The sequence below is a fragment of the Pogona vitticeps genome, chromosome 1, assembly GCF_051106095.1.
Source record: "Pogona vitticeps strain Pit_001003342236 chromosome 1, PviZW2.1, whole genome shotgun sequence".
NCBI lineage: Eukaryota > Metazoa > Chordata > Lepidosauria > Squamata > Agamidae > Pogona > Pogona vitticeps.
In genome coordinates, this window is record NC_135783.1 from 155310360 (window position 1) to 155327977 (window position 17618).

At 39.1% G+C, this 17618-nt stretch overlaps 1 protein-coding gene across 7 annotated transcripts in view; it reads right to left on the reverse strand.

Moving 5' to 3' along the window:
• Positions 1 to 17618, reverse strand: part of KIF16B (kinesin family member 16B) — a 150058-nt gene that overhangs the window by 18125 nt on the left and 114315 nt on the right. For all 7 annotated transcript variants that reach the window (XR_013543694.1, XR_013543714.1, XR_013543813.1 and 4 more), the window contains one exon: positions 12856 to 12939. Coding sequence is in view for 2 of the 7 variants with exons in the window: in XM_020801251.3 (XP_020656910.3) it covers positions 12856 to 12939 (84 nt within the window). In the remaining 5 variants the exon portion in view is untranslated. The remainder of the gene's footprint in view (positions 1 to 12855; positions 12940 to 17618) is intronic.

Below are 17618 nucleotides of genomic sequence, written 5' to 3' on the forward strand. Positions count from 1 at the left end.
CTGATGTACTGAAACATTTCTAGCATCTCTCTACCTTAGTTGTATAGGTAGCAAATTAAAGCCAGTATCGAGATCCAGCATTTCAGTGTTCAAGACTAGGGATGGGCACTTAACTGTGGTTTGGTGTGGTTCACCGGATAGGGCCCACAGTTGTTGCATGGGAACCCTGGATTCTGCCCCCTGCCTGCTCCTCTGAGTGGGGGCCTGTGTGAGGAAGCAGAACACAGAATCCGGTGTGCCCATGGAACTCCTGTAGGCCCAATCTGGAAAATTGTGCCAAACTGTTAAACTATGGTAAGTGCCTGTCTCTAGACAGAACTTTTGTTAGCATTGGGTCCAGTAGCAATCAAGAATGGATTTGTTCCTCCCCACTACAGCCATATTCATTTGATGGTTCATGCATCTTCCTGAGCAGATTTTGATCATATTAGAATGCTGCACAGGGTGAACGAGAGAAGGGATGTCTGCCTGCAGCATTGGAAGTCACCTTTTATTTTTATACCTTTTAGCAAACTCATCCATATTTGCATGCAAACACTTATGAATGAGGTCAATGCATCCTGGGTCTGTCATTTGAATTGTGGAACATATGATACTTGCTTTTTGCATTTATTTTATAGGAACTACTTCAATTTGCAGCTCCGCAATACGGAAGCCAGTTAATGAAGAACATTTTAGGATAAGAAAATGATTAAAAATGGTTGTGTTAATTAATGCTAAATATAATAGGGCAGGAAGAGCAGGAAAGGGGATATCAATAAGACAGATATGTAAAAATATTAACAGTATTTTCATGTAATGTCTGCTAATGAACAACATACTGCAAATGAAATTTAAAAAACTTGTAAATTCTCTTCCTGTACCCCTTGCAAAAATAGTATACCACTGCACTGAAAATAAACATACACCACTAAAACCTATAGATCTGAAAATGGACCAAAAGGCTCCAATCCAGGCAATATTAGTTGTATTTAATTCCCATTTAAAATCAATTGGATAAAATAGTCAGAACTAATTTAAGTCCCACTGATTTCTGTGCAACTTAATACACAACTAATTTCTCATGGACTAGGGCCAAAATTGATAGATTCCTGCACATAAAGAATATCTGGGAGAGAAGAAAAGCTATTTAGGTCTTTTACATTTTAATGTCATCTCAAATTAATAAAACTCATTTACAGGCCATGCAGAACATGCAGACATTGATACCAGGTACTTTCCAGTACCAGTAAGAAAAGATATTCTACACTGATAGCTTTCTCTCATACTGCAAATGTGGTAACAGCAATAAGAAAGATTTTGTACATTATAATCACAATTCAAAGCACACCTTTAGCGTGTATGTAACAGCAACCAAGAGAGAAAAATTAAACACCCTTGAAGTCCTTATCTTGGTCAAGGAGAGAGAAGAATGCTTGAGTAAATTCCTTGAGTTTATACCAGCTAGAGCCACATAGAGCTACACTTTGGCCTTTTAAGTTCCAACTCAAGACATTTTAGGCAAAATACTACCACTCAGTTGTGCTTTTCCCTTCTTTCAGCTTGTGCAATTCACTACTCCCTTCTGAAGAAGAAGCTCTGTTGCTTTAAAACAAGCTGTTCTCTGGCTGGCATGGGAGTAAGCTATAAAGCTGATGAGCATTTTGCTCTTTTATTCCATGAATCTGGCCTTCTAATTTCCCCAGATCTAGTTTTCTGAGTTTCTGATCATGGGGTGTTCTTGGCAAAGATACTGGAGTGGCATTGCCATTTCCTACTCCAGGTGGATTGCATTTAGTCGGAACCCTCCACTCTGTCCTGTCCATCTTGGGTGTCCCTACACGGCATAGCCCATAGCTTCCCTGAGTTACTCAAGCCCCTTCGCCACAACAAGGCAGCAATCCATGAAGGGGAGGTGTGGCGTGCTCTGGTCCATGGGGTCACGAAGAGTCGGACACGACTAAATGACTAAACGAGCGAACGAGTTTTCTGAGAGGTGGCATCTTCCTTCTTTCTTTCGCTCCATCCTTCTTTCCCATAAACCTGTCTATATTGCAAAAATGCTGAGAAGGATTTGGATAATTTACTACACATAGCCTGGTCCTTCAAGCTCTTGAGAAATAGTTCTCTTAAAAATTGTGAGAAGATGGGAAGAAATGAGCAGAGTAATAGTAACACAGAACAGAGAGCACTGGCTTCAGGATTTTGCTGTTATCCTATAAGATACCCTTACTGCCATCCTTAAGCTAGAAGGTTCACAAACTGGAGCATTTTGTTTCTTTCTTGCTGTGATCTCTAAGTAAAGTAAGACTGACATGGGTCCTCAGATGTTCATCAATTTCTGTAGGATTTTTAGTATCCCCCCCCCCGAGCCAGCCAAAGAGAAGATTATAACATACTTCCTAGCCTTTTCCCCTTAAAATGGTAGATTAATAAACACAAGTGTACTACACAGATACATTTTCTGAAAATACATAATAGTAAGCAGAACACCTATACTTAAAAGTCCTCCTGCAACAGGTGGGGCACAGATAGTATCATTCCTTTGGGCAGTCTGATGCCAATACAACCCCCCCCCCCCGGGATGTACAATGGGTGTCAACAGCACAGACAAAAGTCAATTTGATCAGATATGCCAATGAAGACAAAAAGCCATCTCTAGAATTGTTGGGGAGGTGGTACATGAGGATGAAAGATGTTCCATCAGTTTCTGGTGGGATGCTGTAACCATTTGGTCCAAATTATGTAAGCATCAGCAACCACACTCTCCTACAGAGCCACTGCCCAAACACAAAGCAAATTTATGTTTCTGTTTAAAAAAACACTGCTTTTTTTTGGGGGGGGGGAGTTTTGGTGACTACAATGACAGCTGAGTTGCTACAAGTCATTAATTGAAGGAAAACACAGTGGGATGTCAAAACATCCAATAGAACTATAAAATAAAAATAAAATAAATAAAACATCCATACTTGGCAAGGTTTTTCTTTAAACTCTGCAAAAGGAATAATTTTAATATTAAATGTTGGCACTTCTTGCTCTTATTCCCCCTGTAAATAAGCACACTCTGCCAGCATTTTTTTAAAAAGAGACAAATAATGACACCATTTAGTTACCACATGACATAAATGGATAAACAACATTAACTTCTATTCATTAACTTTAATCAACAAAATTCTTGGCTGTGTCAGTCAAGACAGATTTAATCAAGCAAGGCTGGCATGGAAGTTAAAATTGCAGTACTTAAACTGCTGAACAATTAATTTACATTTTTACTATGCAATAAGCCCTTTTAGACCACTAAATTAAAACCTGACCCAAAGAGAGAGAGAGAGAGAGAGAGAGAGAGAGAGAGAGAGAGAGTGAGAGTGAGTGAGTGAGTGAGAGAGAGAGAGAGAGAGGCGAGGCAGATGTTTTGGGTTAGTTCTCCCTGTGCTAGTAAACTTGTATCTGGATATTATCACTTCTTAATTATAGCTGAGGATTTACAACTTAGCCATTATATTACAATCTTAAAAACAGCCAGTCCCTTTTCGGGACTCTGAAATTTCCCCATCAGTATGACAAGCCCGTGGTGGCCAGCCTGGTTGGGGGATTGTGGGATTTTTTAAAAAGGAACTTTTTCAAGCTTTAGTGAGAAGCACTGCAGATTTCTGAAATTTCTGCTTTATGATCTTAGTGGGGCTTTCGTGGTGAGCTGCAGTGAGAGAACCTGCATATCCTCAGATCTTCTGACGGAAAATGTCCTAATCATTAGGCATTTTTTAAACAACAACAACAACAACAACAAAAGCCAGATTTCTAATCAGAAATCTTTGGTCCGACTGCTTATGGCTCCATGAGTAGTTTTTAAAAGATTGAGTGTGGTGGAAAAGTCCTTTTTCACAATGGAGTAATGGTGTGTTCTCATTGCCCACTGTGTTATGTGCTGACATGTTACATTTGACTTATGCTGACCCTTATGTACCTGAAGGTATCTGAGATACTTACGGAGAGGTTGTAACAGTAACACCCTATTCGAGTCTCTATGGTCATGTGGAGCTCTAAACCCAGGTCTCCGGAGGCTGTGATCACTCAGCCTCTGTGGTCTAAGTAAGTTCGCAAAGGACAGGGTGAGGAGCAAGAAGCTATTTGGCGCAATCCACATGTCCAAATGGCATATCAACCTCAAGTGACTCTCTGGCTGCTTCTGCTCTCAAGTGGCAATTGAACATTTCCCCTTTTAATTCAACATTGTCAATTGAAAGGAGGAAAAAAAATGGTGAGATGGTTAATAAAAAAAAGGGATTGGCATCACAAAACTGTGAAAGAGCTCCTTCTCCACTGCACAAGGAAGCCAGAAAGAGGGTGAAGAGAGGAGCCAGCAAGCTAGGGAAGCCCCTTGCATTAGGAAAGAAGGCAGCAGAAAAGAAAGGGAGGGAAGATAAGCAGGAGAGAGAGGAGGGGGAAAGGAACACCCAGGAAAAAGGAGATAAGTGGATTCCCCCTTCCTCTTGACTGCTGTGTGCATGTGTATCTCTCTGTGTGTTTGTATTTGCATACATGTGCCGAGCAAGGAGGTGCACAAAGAGGGAAAAGGGCAAATGGCTCTAATAGCCATCAGAGGAAGGCACCGAGAAGAGTCAGCATTGCTTGAGACCTCACTAAAGCATCCAATTGGAATTGAAATCATTATTTTTTGCCTCTGCCATGCTGATGCACTGAATTTGTTCCTTTGCCTTATGTGTAGTGCCATTCAAAAAATAGCCTGCACTCACAGTTTAGATCAGCAATTCACAAAAAAGTTAAATAATTAAAAAAAATGCAAGTGATTCAGCACAACAGTGAGGAGTCAGCACAGGCAAGAACTAATAATAATTTTACTTCCCCTGCCTCCCCACAGAAGAGCAGGGGAAGTGTTTAATTTTCTGATATCCTGAAGTGGCTGCCTTATTAAGACACTTCACAATACTGGTAAATGACAGCAGAAGGAACTTTGGGCGACCTCACAGCTGCAAGGCTTCATTTTAGTCTATTCCCAGTGATTGCATGCACGGGGAATGGACTAAACTAGAGCACACCAACTTGCATCAAAAAAGCAGAAGTCTCTGACGGGGCTCAAAAAGGTGCAGTTGGGGGAAAGTTGGTCTCATCTAAAGATTTTGTCATGTGGATGTCAGAAAAAACAGCAATCCAATCCATCTCCCCAATACACCAAACAGTGGGACAAATGCCAATCCTTTGTCCTAATCTACCACTCCATCCATTACACAGAATATACATAACAATGCAATCTGACAAGGTGAACTGGGATGGGGGGGGGAACAACTGTTTTTGGTGCCTACAAATGCTCTAAAGTGTTCCAAGGTGGGGACTGTGTGTGGATAAGCTGATGCACAAGACTTCCCAGGATATTTTTTTCTTTTTCTTTGCTATTCCATCTTGGTAATCCTCTCTTTAAATTAATTGTTTTAAATTGAAACTGTAGTTGTAATTTTTATGATTTTATATATTTTTATACTGTTTTGTTTTATTTTGTAAGCCGCCCCGAGTAGACATGGTCTAGAGGGGCGGGGTAAAAATCAAATAAATAAATAAATAAATAAATAAATAAATAAAAATATTAAAATAAAAACAAAAACAAAAACAAAACCAACCAACCAACCAACCACGATTACAGGTAAGAAACCTTGCTTTACTCTGGTTGATTTTTTAAAGACACATGTCTCCTCCTCCAACATCAAAGCTACAAATCAGACAGAGTCACATCTATGCCACCAAGAATTCACTCTAAGAGACTTCCTAGTGTTCAGTTATTTGCAATGCCTACAGTGTACGAATTCAGATAATTATACCCACATTTCTTGACTGACAGCAGAGCTCGCCTTCCCTGTACAGCAGCAAGGTGTGCACCATTGCAGGCACCTCATGTAGAAGACACGAGCTCTACATATAAATCATTTCTTCTTAGCTTAAGAGCCTGTTTGCAAAGTACCAGGACAATCTATACAACACGACCACTCCAGTGTCAGTGATTATGTGAGATGTTTTCCTGATCAAATCAACTGATGTGATTTTCCTGCTTCCTGAATGTCAATATCCAGCACATGTTAAAGCTAAAGAGCAAATAATTTTCATACTCTTAAGTAGCACTGCTGTTTGATCAATGAGCAGTGATCAGTTTTTTTGCAAACAGCCAGCTGCACCACTACTGCTCTAAATGACATCCAGAGACAGTTATCTCAGACACTCCCTTCTAGTTCAACACGGGAATCTTATACTGGCTTGCTGACCTCAGACTGGTACAGAAGTCTGTTTACAGAATACAGTGGTGCCTCGCACAACGGGTGCCTCGTAGAGCGATGAATTCGCTCTACGAGGCCAGTTTTGCGATCGCAAATGCGATCGCAAAACAGTGCCTGCATAGGGCGAAAATCGCAGAGCGAAGGTCGGTAAGCGGTTTGCTTACTGACCTTCGCTTTGCGACCCGCCGATCAGCTGTTCAGAGGCTACAAAATGGCCGCCAGAAGCCCCAAAATGGCCGCGCGCAGCGTTTTCGCGCCCTCGTTAAGCGAGGGGAGGGTGTGAAAATGGCTGCCGGCCATAGAGGAGCATCGCTAAACGGTGAGTAAAGGAGCCTTTTGGAACGCATTAAACGAAGTTTAATGCGTTCCAATGGGCTTTTCTGCCCCGTTCAGCGATGTTTTCACACAGCGAGGGTTAATCCGGGACGGATTAACCTCGCTGTGCAAAGCACCACTGTACAGTAGATTTTCCTGTGAAGACAATGACTGAGCTGCCAGAAACAAGCTCTGTTCATTTGTCTGACTTCAGGCTATAATGTGGGGAACCCAGGTGGTCATTCTGCAGAAAGCTGTCTTTGCCCCCCCCCCCAAAAAAAGAAAAAAGAAAAACCTTGCACACACACACAAAAAACCCCTTAAAAAAACAAGAAATGGGTACCCACCTCCCTCTGTATGGAGCACAGAATTGACTCCGCATGCTGATTTCAAAATGCAGTAAGTCTAGAATCAACTGATGACAAGTTTAACATTTTTCTCTTTGATACACAGTGTTAGAAATGCAACTCTGAACTAATCCATATTTAGCTGTTGATTTCTAATAGGGCAATAGTTCCCAAACTTGGGTAACCCAGGTGTTCTTGGACTACTGTTCCCAGAAGCCTCCATCACCAACTGTGCTTGCTGGGGCTTCTGGGAATTGCAGTCCAGAAACATCTGGGTTACCTAAGGTTGGGAACCACTGTAGTAGAGCCTTGCAAACATGTTTTCCCTCCAGCTTATAATACAAAGGACACTTGGGTTGTTCCCACAGTAGGTTATTATGATTCCTCAGCTCTAGAGATATGCTAGTTTCAGTTGCTGTCTCTGCAAATTATGAAAAAGAGGAAAGTGCTTGTTCTCACCTACTTGTTCATCACTCACTACCCCTGATAGACAGAGTTCCAAATTTCCTTATAATTGCATACCGTGGGTGGTGGGATGATATTGTATCACAAGGTGTTACAATCATAACTATGTGGATCTTTTGTACCCAAAGGGCTCTCCCTTCCATCAGGAAGTTCCTTCCCTCCTAGCACGTGGCAAATATTTACACAAGCAATTCTACTCAAATTTCCAAATGCATGGGAGAGAAACCATTTTCACACCAATGGAGATGTGGGTGCTCTCAGTTTGGGAACACAGATACTGGGAAACTATTTTGCCTGACATGCTCTTGTTTTCTATAGGAAAATTATCTGTTAGGATGACCTTCTATGTTCACATGTGTACTCACAGCTCATAAACAATGTGATTTTGCCTACCTGACTAATCAGGGAACAAGACAGACACATGCTTTTAAGTGACAGAGTATGTGTTTTCAAGCAAATTCTGATTTATGGAAACCCTGGTACAGTTTCCAGTCTGTGAGATGCTAAAGGGGTGGTTCTAACAGTGCCATACGCCTTCTGCCTGTAAATTCCCAGGGTCAAGCACATATGTGACCTCCTTTGTCTTATCACACTATTATCACTTTGTACCCAAAATGCTTCCGTGAATTCTGAATGATAATGAATAGTGGGGTCTCTACTGAAGAACTTAATCCGTATTGGAAGGTGGTTCTCAAGTTGAAAAGTTCTTATGTTGAATCTGCATTTCCCATAGGAATGCATTGAAAACCATTTAATCCGTATCTGCTCTTTTCTGTCCATAGAAACTACAGTGGAACCTCTACTTAAGAACTTAATCCGTTTTGGAATGGTGTTCTTAAGTTGAAACGTTCTTAAGTTGAAGCAAAATTTCCCATAGGAATGGACTGAAAACCAATTAATCCGTTCTGGCTGTTTTTTTTTTGTTATGTAGAGGTGTGTTCGTACATTGAAGCATTAGTTCCCATAGGAACTAATGCAAAGCTAGTTAATACGTACTCTACCACTAGGGGGAGAATTTTTTTTTTAACCTAAGATAACCTAAGGTTAAAAAAAGAGCAGGAAAGGTTTTTTTTTCCTGTTCTTATCTTGGATTTCTGTTCTCAAGTAGAAGCAAAATTTAGCAAATGGAGCTGTTCTTAAGTTGGATTGTTCTTAAGTAGAGATGTTCTTAAGTAGAGACCCCACTGTACCTATAGTTTGTCCCAGTAAAATCAGTCTGATAAGCCAGAATAGAACTCAACAAAACAAAACAAAAATTATAATTTTCTACATAGGACATTGGAACATTTGGAATTTCACTGAAATGTTCAACTTCTGGGTGTTTTCAGCACCATGAAGGCTCAGAGGGGAACAATGAGTTTATAACTTTGAGAACCCAGATCAATGTAATTAGAGAAGCCATAAAATGATTTAAATGTACCAAGATTTACACCCGTTAATAGAATCATGGCTATATCTTTTGCAGCAGTGAATTCTGAGGCAAAGCAAAATGCTACTGGAAACGAAAGCGAACGTAGCAGCACTTATAGCCACAGCATTGCAGGCCATTCTATGATCACCAACCAGTCATAGAACTATTCATAGACGATGCCCCAAAAGTACCTGTACATGGCAACTAGTAAGCAGGACGAGGAAATACTGGCTGAAATTGTGTTGCACAACTCTGTGTATGCAACAGGAATGATGTCAGCAGCACTACCAGCTAGAGGTGTCATTTGGCAATTCTAGGGTTCATACAATCTGTATACAGTGGTGCCTCGCTTAGCGATTTTAATTGGTGGCAAAAAAAAACATTGCTATGGGAAGACATCGCTAAGTGAAACGTGTTTTCCCATAGAGATGCACTGAAAACCGGATAATCCGTTCCAATGGGAACGGATTGCTGTCCTTAAGCGAAAATCGCCATAGGAAAAATCGCTAAGTGAAACGCGGTTCCCCCATTGAAATGCATTGAAACCTATTCAATGCATTTCAATGGGGGAAAAATTACAAAAAAATTCAAAAAGAGTCAGAACAAAGCCAAATTAGTTTAACAAAGGGTTTATTAAGTGCACTAACAATTTCAAGCACTCTAAACCCTTTTAAAGCATTTAAAAACCTTTAAAAAACAGCGAACACGGGGCTGTCAAAACCATCGTTAAGCAAAACGGGGGGACCTAAACTGTCATCGCTAAACGAAGCAAGGTCCCAAACACAGCTATGCGAAATTCATCCATAGAAAACGCTAAATGGAGCGCAAGATCGCTCCAAAAACCTCATCGCTAAGCGAATACATCATTAAACGAGGCAATCGCTAAGCGAGGCACCACTGTATAATGTGGCAAAGTTGCCTGCACCTTGAAATTGTCAAAAAAATTGAAAGGAAATGAAAGAAAAAAGAAGAAAAAGGCGGGAGAGAAGAATGGATTGAATCAGTGGTGAGTGGCTGCTCCTGGTGAGAGTGGCCTTCAAAACCAGATGGGTGGTATATTATATGACTTATTAAACAAACAAACAAACAAATAAATATCTGCTCCATTGCACTTGCCCCAGCCTTGCTGTTGCTCTGGGGATAGCATGTGGACCTACAGCCCTGATGGGATACTGCTGCTGAAGCATCTCTTGCCAAAGGTAATACGGGGTAGAATTTCTCTCTGTCTGATAATCAGAGGTGACTGGAACAATGCTAGTTTTACTGAAGAATTGTGGAGTGATTTATGATATCATCTTAATTTTGTAACTGCATACAGCAGTGCCTTCGAAAGTTACATGTCAGATAGAATAGTAACACATGCAGCTTCTCTCATCACTATATTCCCATGTTGTTAATGAATTATGAAACAAAATTGTTGCATGACATCAAATCATAAGGTTACATCAAATCATAAGGTGGGTGATACAAATCAATTGTTGCATAACCCGCCTTATGAAAAGTTCTGACCTCATTCTTTTCTGGGAAATGTGTAACAGAAGAGGATTATATATTCTTTACTCTATGAGCTATAATTTTGCATAAATATAGTACCAGAGATCTATATTTTTAATTGACCTATTGAGGTCTAATGAATCATTACATGCTTTTTTCTATATCTGTACATAAACTCTAAGTACAAACACTATGCAAAGGCAATGCAGATTGCCAATAATTCTAAAATATTATTTATTAATCAAATTTAAAACCACTCATTAAATTTCTGCTGGATACACAGAATATAAAACACAGTTCAAATACTAGGTATACAGTATAAGACCATGTACAGTATAAGGAACAATCTTTTTATGAGATGTAAGTACATGTAGCACCTGAAACCTTAATTAACACTTTTAAATGACACTGATGTTTTATATTTTGTATACAGACAGTGACAGGTAGCATATGGTAGAAGTACACATCAAATGATTTTGGAAAATGCAGAATTTTTAAAATCTCCAATGAACCTTACATAATGGCTTCTATTATTATTATTATTATTATTATTATTATTATTATTATTATTATTATTATTATTATTATTATTATTATTATTATTATTATTATTATTATTATTATTATTATTATTCAATTCGATGGCATCCTTCAGTCTCAAAAGACTATGGTATATTATTATTATTATTATTATTATTATTATTATTATTATTATTATTATTATTATTATTATTATTATTATTATTATTATTATTATTATTATTACTACAGTGGTGCCTCACATAACGGGCACCCCGTTTAACAATGAATCCGCATAGTGACAATGTTTTTGCGATCGCTTTCGCATAACGATGTTTCCTATGGGGTAAAATTGCTTTGCGATGATCGGTAAGCTGTTTCGCTTGATTTCCGCATAGCGATGATTTCCCCCCAGCTGATCAGTGGTTCCAAAATGGCTGCCAGGTAAAACAGGGACGGATTCCTCGCTTACTGGGCAGCTAAAATGGCCGCCGTATGGAGGATTTTCGCTTAAAAGGTAAGTTTTAAGCCCACAGGAACGCATTGAAGGGGTTTCAATGCATTCCTATGGCCTTTTTTATTTCGCATAGCGATGAATCCGTATAGCGATGCTTTTTGCTGCACGGTTTATCGTCGCTATGCAGGGCACAACTGTATTATTATTAAACACAAGGCACAGTCAAAATTATAAAAACATTGACTGATATTCTATAACAGATACAAGTTTTAACCAAAAACCTAAGTATATGTTAAATATTGGTACACTACCCTTTCCCCCCCAAAATAATACCTAACCTGAAAATAAGCCCTAGTATGATTTTTCAGGATGCTCGTAATATAAGCCCTACCCCCAAAATAAGCCTTAGTTAAGTGAAACCCCGCCCTCCACCACTGTGCAGCATTGTGCAGCAACCAGAAGATGACATGACTATAAAATAAAACATTCCCAAAAATAAGCCGAAATGCGTTTTTTGGAGCAAAAATTAATATAAGACCCTGTCTTATTTTGGGGGAAACACGGTATGTATGCTGTTCCTAATATTGCCGTTTTTGCAGCTGTGATGGTGTGATTTCTAAGATCTGAAACTGCTTATAGTACTGTGTGAATTTTTTTTCTATTGTTCCCAAAGCCCCAATGACTACGGGGACCACAAACAATGCTAAGCCAGATGAATCAATGGTCTGGCTTTATTTTTGGCACCAGATGCTTTGGACCTCAACTTCCAGAGGCCTCATCAAAGCTCTGTGATATCTGTAGTCCAGAACATCTGGAGTGAAAGGCAAAGCACACTACCAATAATAAGTGTTGGATGATGGAAAACCAGTGAGGTTTGAAAATTTTGAGGTTCAACACAGTTATGTGATACAGACACAATAAAAAACAATGGAAATTAACAAGTGAGATCTGTTAGGAATTGAAACAGAATATTGTAGTCTGGACAGCTTGTGTACAAAATGCCCCATGCTACTCCACTCCTCTGCAGCAAATATGTCACTATTTTATGGCTAATGAATATGACCATCACTGGCTTGTTTTGGAGTCCTGCACTGCCTTTTCAGGTTTTCCTCCCCTAAAGAATTTTTGTACTTCTTTGAACTTTGACCTCACCCCCCCCACATGCTGATACTTCCTTCTGACATGTGGGTGGTACTCTCTTGTCTATGAACGGAACACCACTCCCCACTGAATCCAAAACGAAGGGGAAGTGACAGCCTACTTCAGTGTAATAAACCACTTTGAAATCTAGCCCATTTCTCTATTCCAAATGCTCATTTTATGTATAGTATCATACTCAGCAATGAACATACTTCCTATGAATGTCAAAGATGCTTCCTTTCCAGACCAGAAGAGTATCTGTGATGTCTACGCCTCATTACTTTATGACCTACTGCTGCCATTTCCTGCTAAATGAAGCAGAAACAACTGCAAGTTTACCAATAGGCTACGTCATTTCTATCACATGGGAAAATTTGTTACTGGTCAAGCAGACTAAATTATGTAAATATACCTATATAAAGCTGTCTTTTAAAAAAATTCTATTACCTCTAAGTGATTCCGGCGCTCTGCAATGACTCGTTCATCCTTGTTTCCAAAGAGCTTCTTGGGAGGAAATTCTAACTCAGCCAGCTGAAACAGATCATAGAAAGCAAATCAGTCAAGAAACATTTTTAAAAGCTATGAGTGGGAGGAAAATAGAATGAGAAGTCTGGTGCTGTGGGAGATGTATTTGGCTGAAACATTTAGTAGACCGATGTGGCTTCTTTACAAGCTGAGATTTTGCGGATTACGAGAAACATGGTTCTCTGCCAAGCAGCATTTATTTATTTATTTACTCGATTTTTACACCCCCCCCCCCAAAATGTACCCTGGGCTTCCTTTCCTTTCCCTTTCCCAAGGTCACCAACAAGACAGGCCCTACCCTTGAGCTTACAATACTGTATTATAAGATGTGGCAATTTTTAAAAAAAGTATGGGTGGGGGATGGGGACATCTCAGGCACTAACTGCAATTTTAAAATTTCTTAGAATGACCCTACAATTCAATGCTGCCAAGCACCGCTGGCTTCTTAGTAAAAACAAACAAACAAACAACCACTTATTGGACACTCTTACAGAATTAAAGTCAACAGTAACAGCTCTCTTTAATTTAGTCCTGCTGGGTTCCATACTAATTGTATGTTTACCACAATTTCACAGAATCTTGCAAAGAAGGTACACCAAATAAAAGCAAGGTGTTTCTGCTTGTTTCTTAGCTCAACAGCCCTAATCTGTAAAATATTTATAGTAAAATTCAGTGCATTTGTACTCAGAAATCAGACATACTTTGTTTACCGGAGTAGATTAGCAGAATATTGCATCCTTAAAAAATTAATGTGACAATGACATGAGTATAAATATGCCCCCTCCAATATTTTGGGGATGAGATGTGCCCTCTCCTTTGGATCACAGACCATGTGTGCTACTCATCAAGTTTTATTCACTAATTTACATAACACACATATAAGCTACCTTTCTATTGGCTTCAAGCAGCTTCCAATGGAAACAACCCTTAACAAAGATAAGCACAGCAGGGGGTGGGTCAGGAACATTTCTGAAATGAAAAAATGAGTGTTCACTAGCTCAAATGTTGTGTAACACCACTCCTAACACCTAGCTAGCCAAGCACCAATATATTTTTGTGCTTTGCAGTCTTTGCTGAAGACAGCTAAATTATGTGCCATCAATTTGGAACCCACTTATGGTGATTCTAGTAGGGCTTTAAAGAAGTGAGATATTTAAGGAGTGATTTTACCAGTTCTAATCCCCAAGTGAGTTTCCGTGGCTGAGCGGGGGATTCAAGCCCTAGTCTCTAGAGTCTTAGTCCGTCACTCTCTCCACTGCATGGCTCTGGGTACCTACAGCTACAGAGCACAATTTCACACAATAACCAGAGCAACTTTTCTTTTCTAGCAACTGAGATTCTCCTCTTCAGAGGAAGTAAAGCAGGGTCTGATCTAAGGAATGGAGTTATTGTGAGGGCTAAGAGAAACACAGCTTCAAGTCACAAAGGACTTTAAAAGCTAAAGGCAGCACAGTGAACTGAACCTAGAAAAACAGCCGCTAGTTCAGATGCTTTAATGAAGGCAGACAATGTTCATGACCCCGATATTTGTGAGGTGGTAGGAAATCACATTTTAGACTAGCTACAGTTTTCAGATAAACTCATATCCTTGCCACAAAAATGGCACTATGACTATTCTAAAACTATGTAGTGGAGTTTCAACAGTAAATACAATTAGTAAAATACATCTAGATGACCACAGCTGCATCCTTACCCTAAAAACAGGCTGTGGTTTTTCAGTTTTAATTTAGGGCTAAGTCTATGTTTAAAGACTCATCCCTAAATCGATACACAATATAGCATTCTTTTGTTAGAAAAATAAAAGCAGAATATGAACAATTCTAACATTTTATCATTACGTTTTAGTGCATTACTTTGAATATTCACAGAGAAGAACATTAGAATAATGTCACTTAAAATGTTACATTTACAGGCCTCAATTTCCTCAGTTTCTCAAGTGGTGTAACTGACTTTTTGATCCTCTGTCCTGGTTTTCTATGCCAGGTATGAGAAAAACTAGAAGTGGGCTCATTCTGTAGACAGTCAGGGGCTGCTTCACTCACTTTTGATGTAATAATGAAAGGGAAAAAAGTGTCCTAGTTTCAAGTTTTTGAAGTTTAAACAAGGTAACTCAATCTTCATCTTCTAGAGCAGTCCTGAAACTCCTAGAGTAAAAGAAGTGGGCAAAAAACTGTTCTCAGGTTGGAAGTTGCACTATATATTTGGAAATTTGACAGCTCTTTCATCTTTCTTGGCTTGGAACATTTCTTCAGTCACTTATTTGAGGATAAAATAGTCTTTGCCTAGGTTTCTACAGTGCTTGCAAAAGGCATTGCAAGAAAAAGAAAACTTGGTGAATGGCAGAAATTCTTTTACAGCAGACAGCTCTAAAACAGGTCAAAGACAAAATGTAATTTGAGAAAAATCTAAGAACAATAAAGAAGGAAATTAAGGCAAAGATTTTTTCCCCTTAAACTGTTTATAAAGAGAATAGAATGCATGAGCTCAAATACAAGTCCCAATGAAATATGGGTCTTCCCATTACCTGTTCTATCCCATAAAATATATTTAGGCTGCACTCGACTGTAGCTGAGAAACACAGAAGCTAAGGGTTTGAGCAGATGACCTATTTCTGACACCTCATAATATTGGCCATGATACTTTCCATTGATGGATCTGCAATTTATGGGAGCATGCTCACCAATAAATGTGGCCCTGCAATGGACAGAGATACAGTGCATAGTCTTCCCTTTAGCAGGTATTAGGCTTTTGGGCAGTTCTAGTAAGTAGACAGGAGGGCCTGCCGTGCTCTGGTCCATGGGGTCACGAAGAGTCGGACACAACTAAATAACTAAACAGCAAGAAAGTAAGTAGACAAGATGCTACATCCTCCTTTGATCAGGCAAGAAAAGCTTCACCTGCAGTCTTTGTGTCTTTCACTAATGAAGCATTCTGCCATATTAAATTAATTTTCCTTCCTAGCTACCCACAACAATTTGTATTCTAGCTTTCAACCACAGAAAATAATGTGTGAAGCTAAAAAGAACAGAGTTCTCCGAACCTTGCCTTACATCCCACCAAGGAGGACATGTTGTGATGAAACCACTTCAGAGAGCAAGACAGTACTGACATGATCATACATGCTTCTATATGGTAATACTAATAGTGTTTGTGTAAGATTTGTATAACTTGCCACAGCAAATTGCAGCTTAACTGCTGTGGTGCCAAGCTGCATCTTGTTCATGTATCTAGTGAACAAGTGCCCTGTTACCTCATCCATTACAATCCATTAGCTAAAGCAAGTTCTGCAAATCTTAATGTGAACACAGATAGGATTCCAGACTATACATCTATATATTTTTAAATTTTGCATATAGAAAACCATGTTTCAAGGGAAAGGATTTATTTTAATTTGCTCCATCTTAATTCAATGGGTATGATGCCACTATTTTTTGTAATAGTCAACGTTATAAGGAATGTTAAATATATTAAGCTCTCGCTTGCAGTCTCAAACAGTACTCACGGTGACCATTTATGTAAGAACCAGTGTCTATAACTATTTTACCCTCATTACTTCCCCCTACATCCTTTTGAGCCCTATGCAGAACCTTTCATTAAAAAAAACCCAAGTATTTTAAAATGCTGAGGGGGAATGAACACTATTAAGTGGGCACCAGCCTTATTAAAATACAGCTGTTCACAATTCTCTCTCAGTCCTATTAATATGTGACATTCTTGACCCCAACCCCACTCAGCCATCTCACTGTCTCTTCGTTCTCAGCACAGTCAATTTTCTCAAGTCAAAGAGGGTGAAATGTGCTTTCGGTTGTCTAGAAGACTAAAATTACCTAGGAACTATGACATTCATATTACTCTCTTTTCATGGACCTGACAGAATAGTTAAACTGCATATAAAACAGGCGTCTGGACATCCAGAAAAAAGGGGAAAAACTTTCTTCCTTATAAGATGGCTTCTCAGGATCCATGTGGTATGTGTGTGTGTGTATGTACCCTTGTCTGCCCACCTGCAGATTTTCTTTCCTACTCTTTTGACACTCTTTTATTCAATTCCTATGTCTGACTTTATTGAACTTAATACTTTGACTATCAATGTTAAATGTTTTCCTCACATACTATGTTGATTGTTTAATTAATTTTTTAAAAAAGCATGGCTAATTTTTGCAGCAAGAATTTACTGGCATCCTTTTGGGGGACATCCAGGCACAAGGGTTTATTACACTGTTTTGATTTCAGTCTGTCCAATTATATTAAAGAAACAAATTAAATCCCCCCCCCCTCAAATTTATCTAGGTTAAGGGCCATCATTTATTCTCAGAAACAATTTTTGGAGCAAGCTGGATATAGCAGTAAACACTGGTAGCATCAGACACAATAGGTAACATAATATGATAAATTACTTCAGCATTGAACTTGCTATAAGTAGTATCACAGCATTTATGTGCTGAATGCTAATGAAAAAATGAGCACAGTACAATTGGAAGTTCATGCACGCCTTTTATAGCACTAAAACATTATGTAGACACAACTGGTTTTTGAATTACTTCAGAAAAAAATTGGACTAATATAGCCCCACACTATATACAGATATAAAGTCCATGATATAACTTAATTTTATTTCCACGATGATATGAGCTCCATCTAGATGTCAACTGAGGAAAAGTGATTTTACTACACAAACAATACTA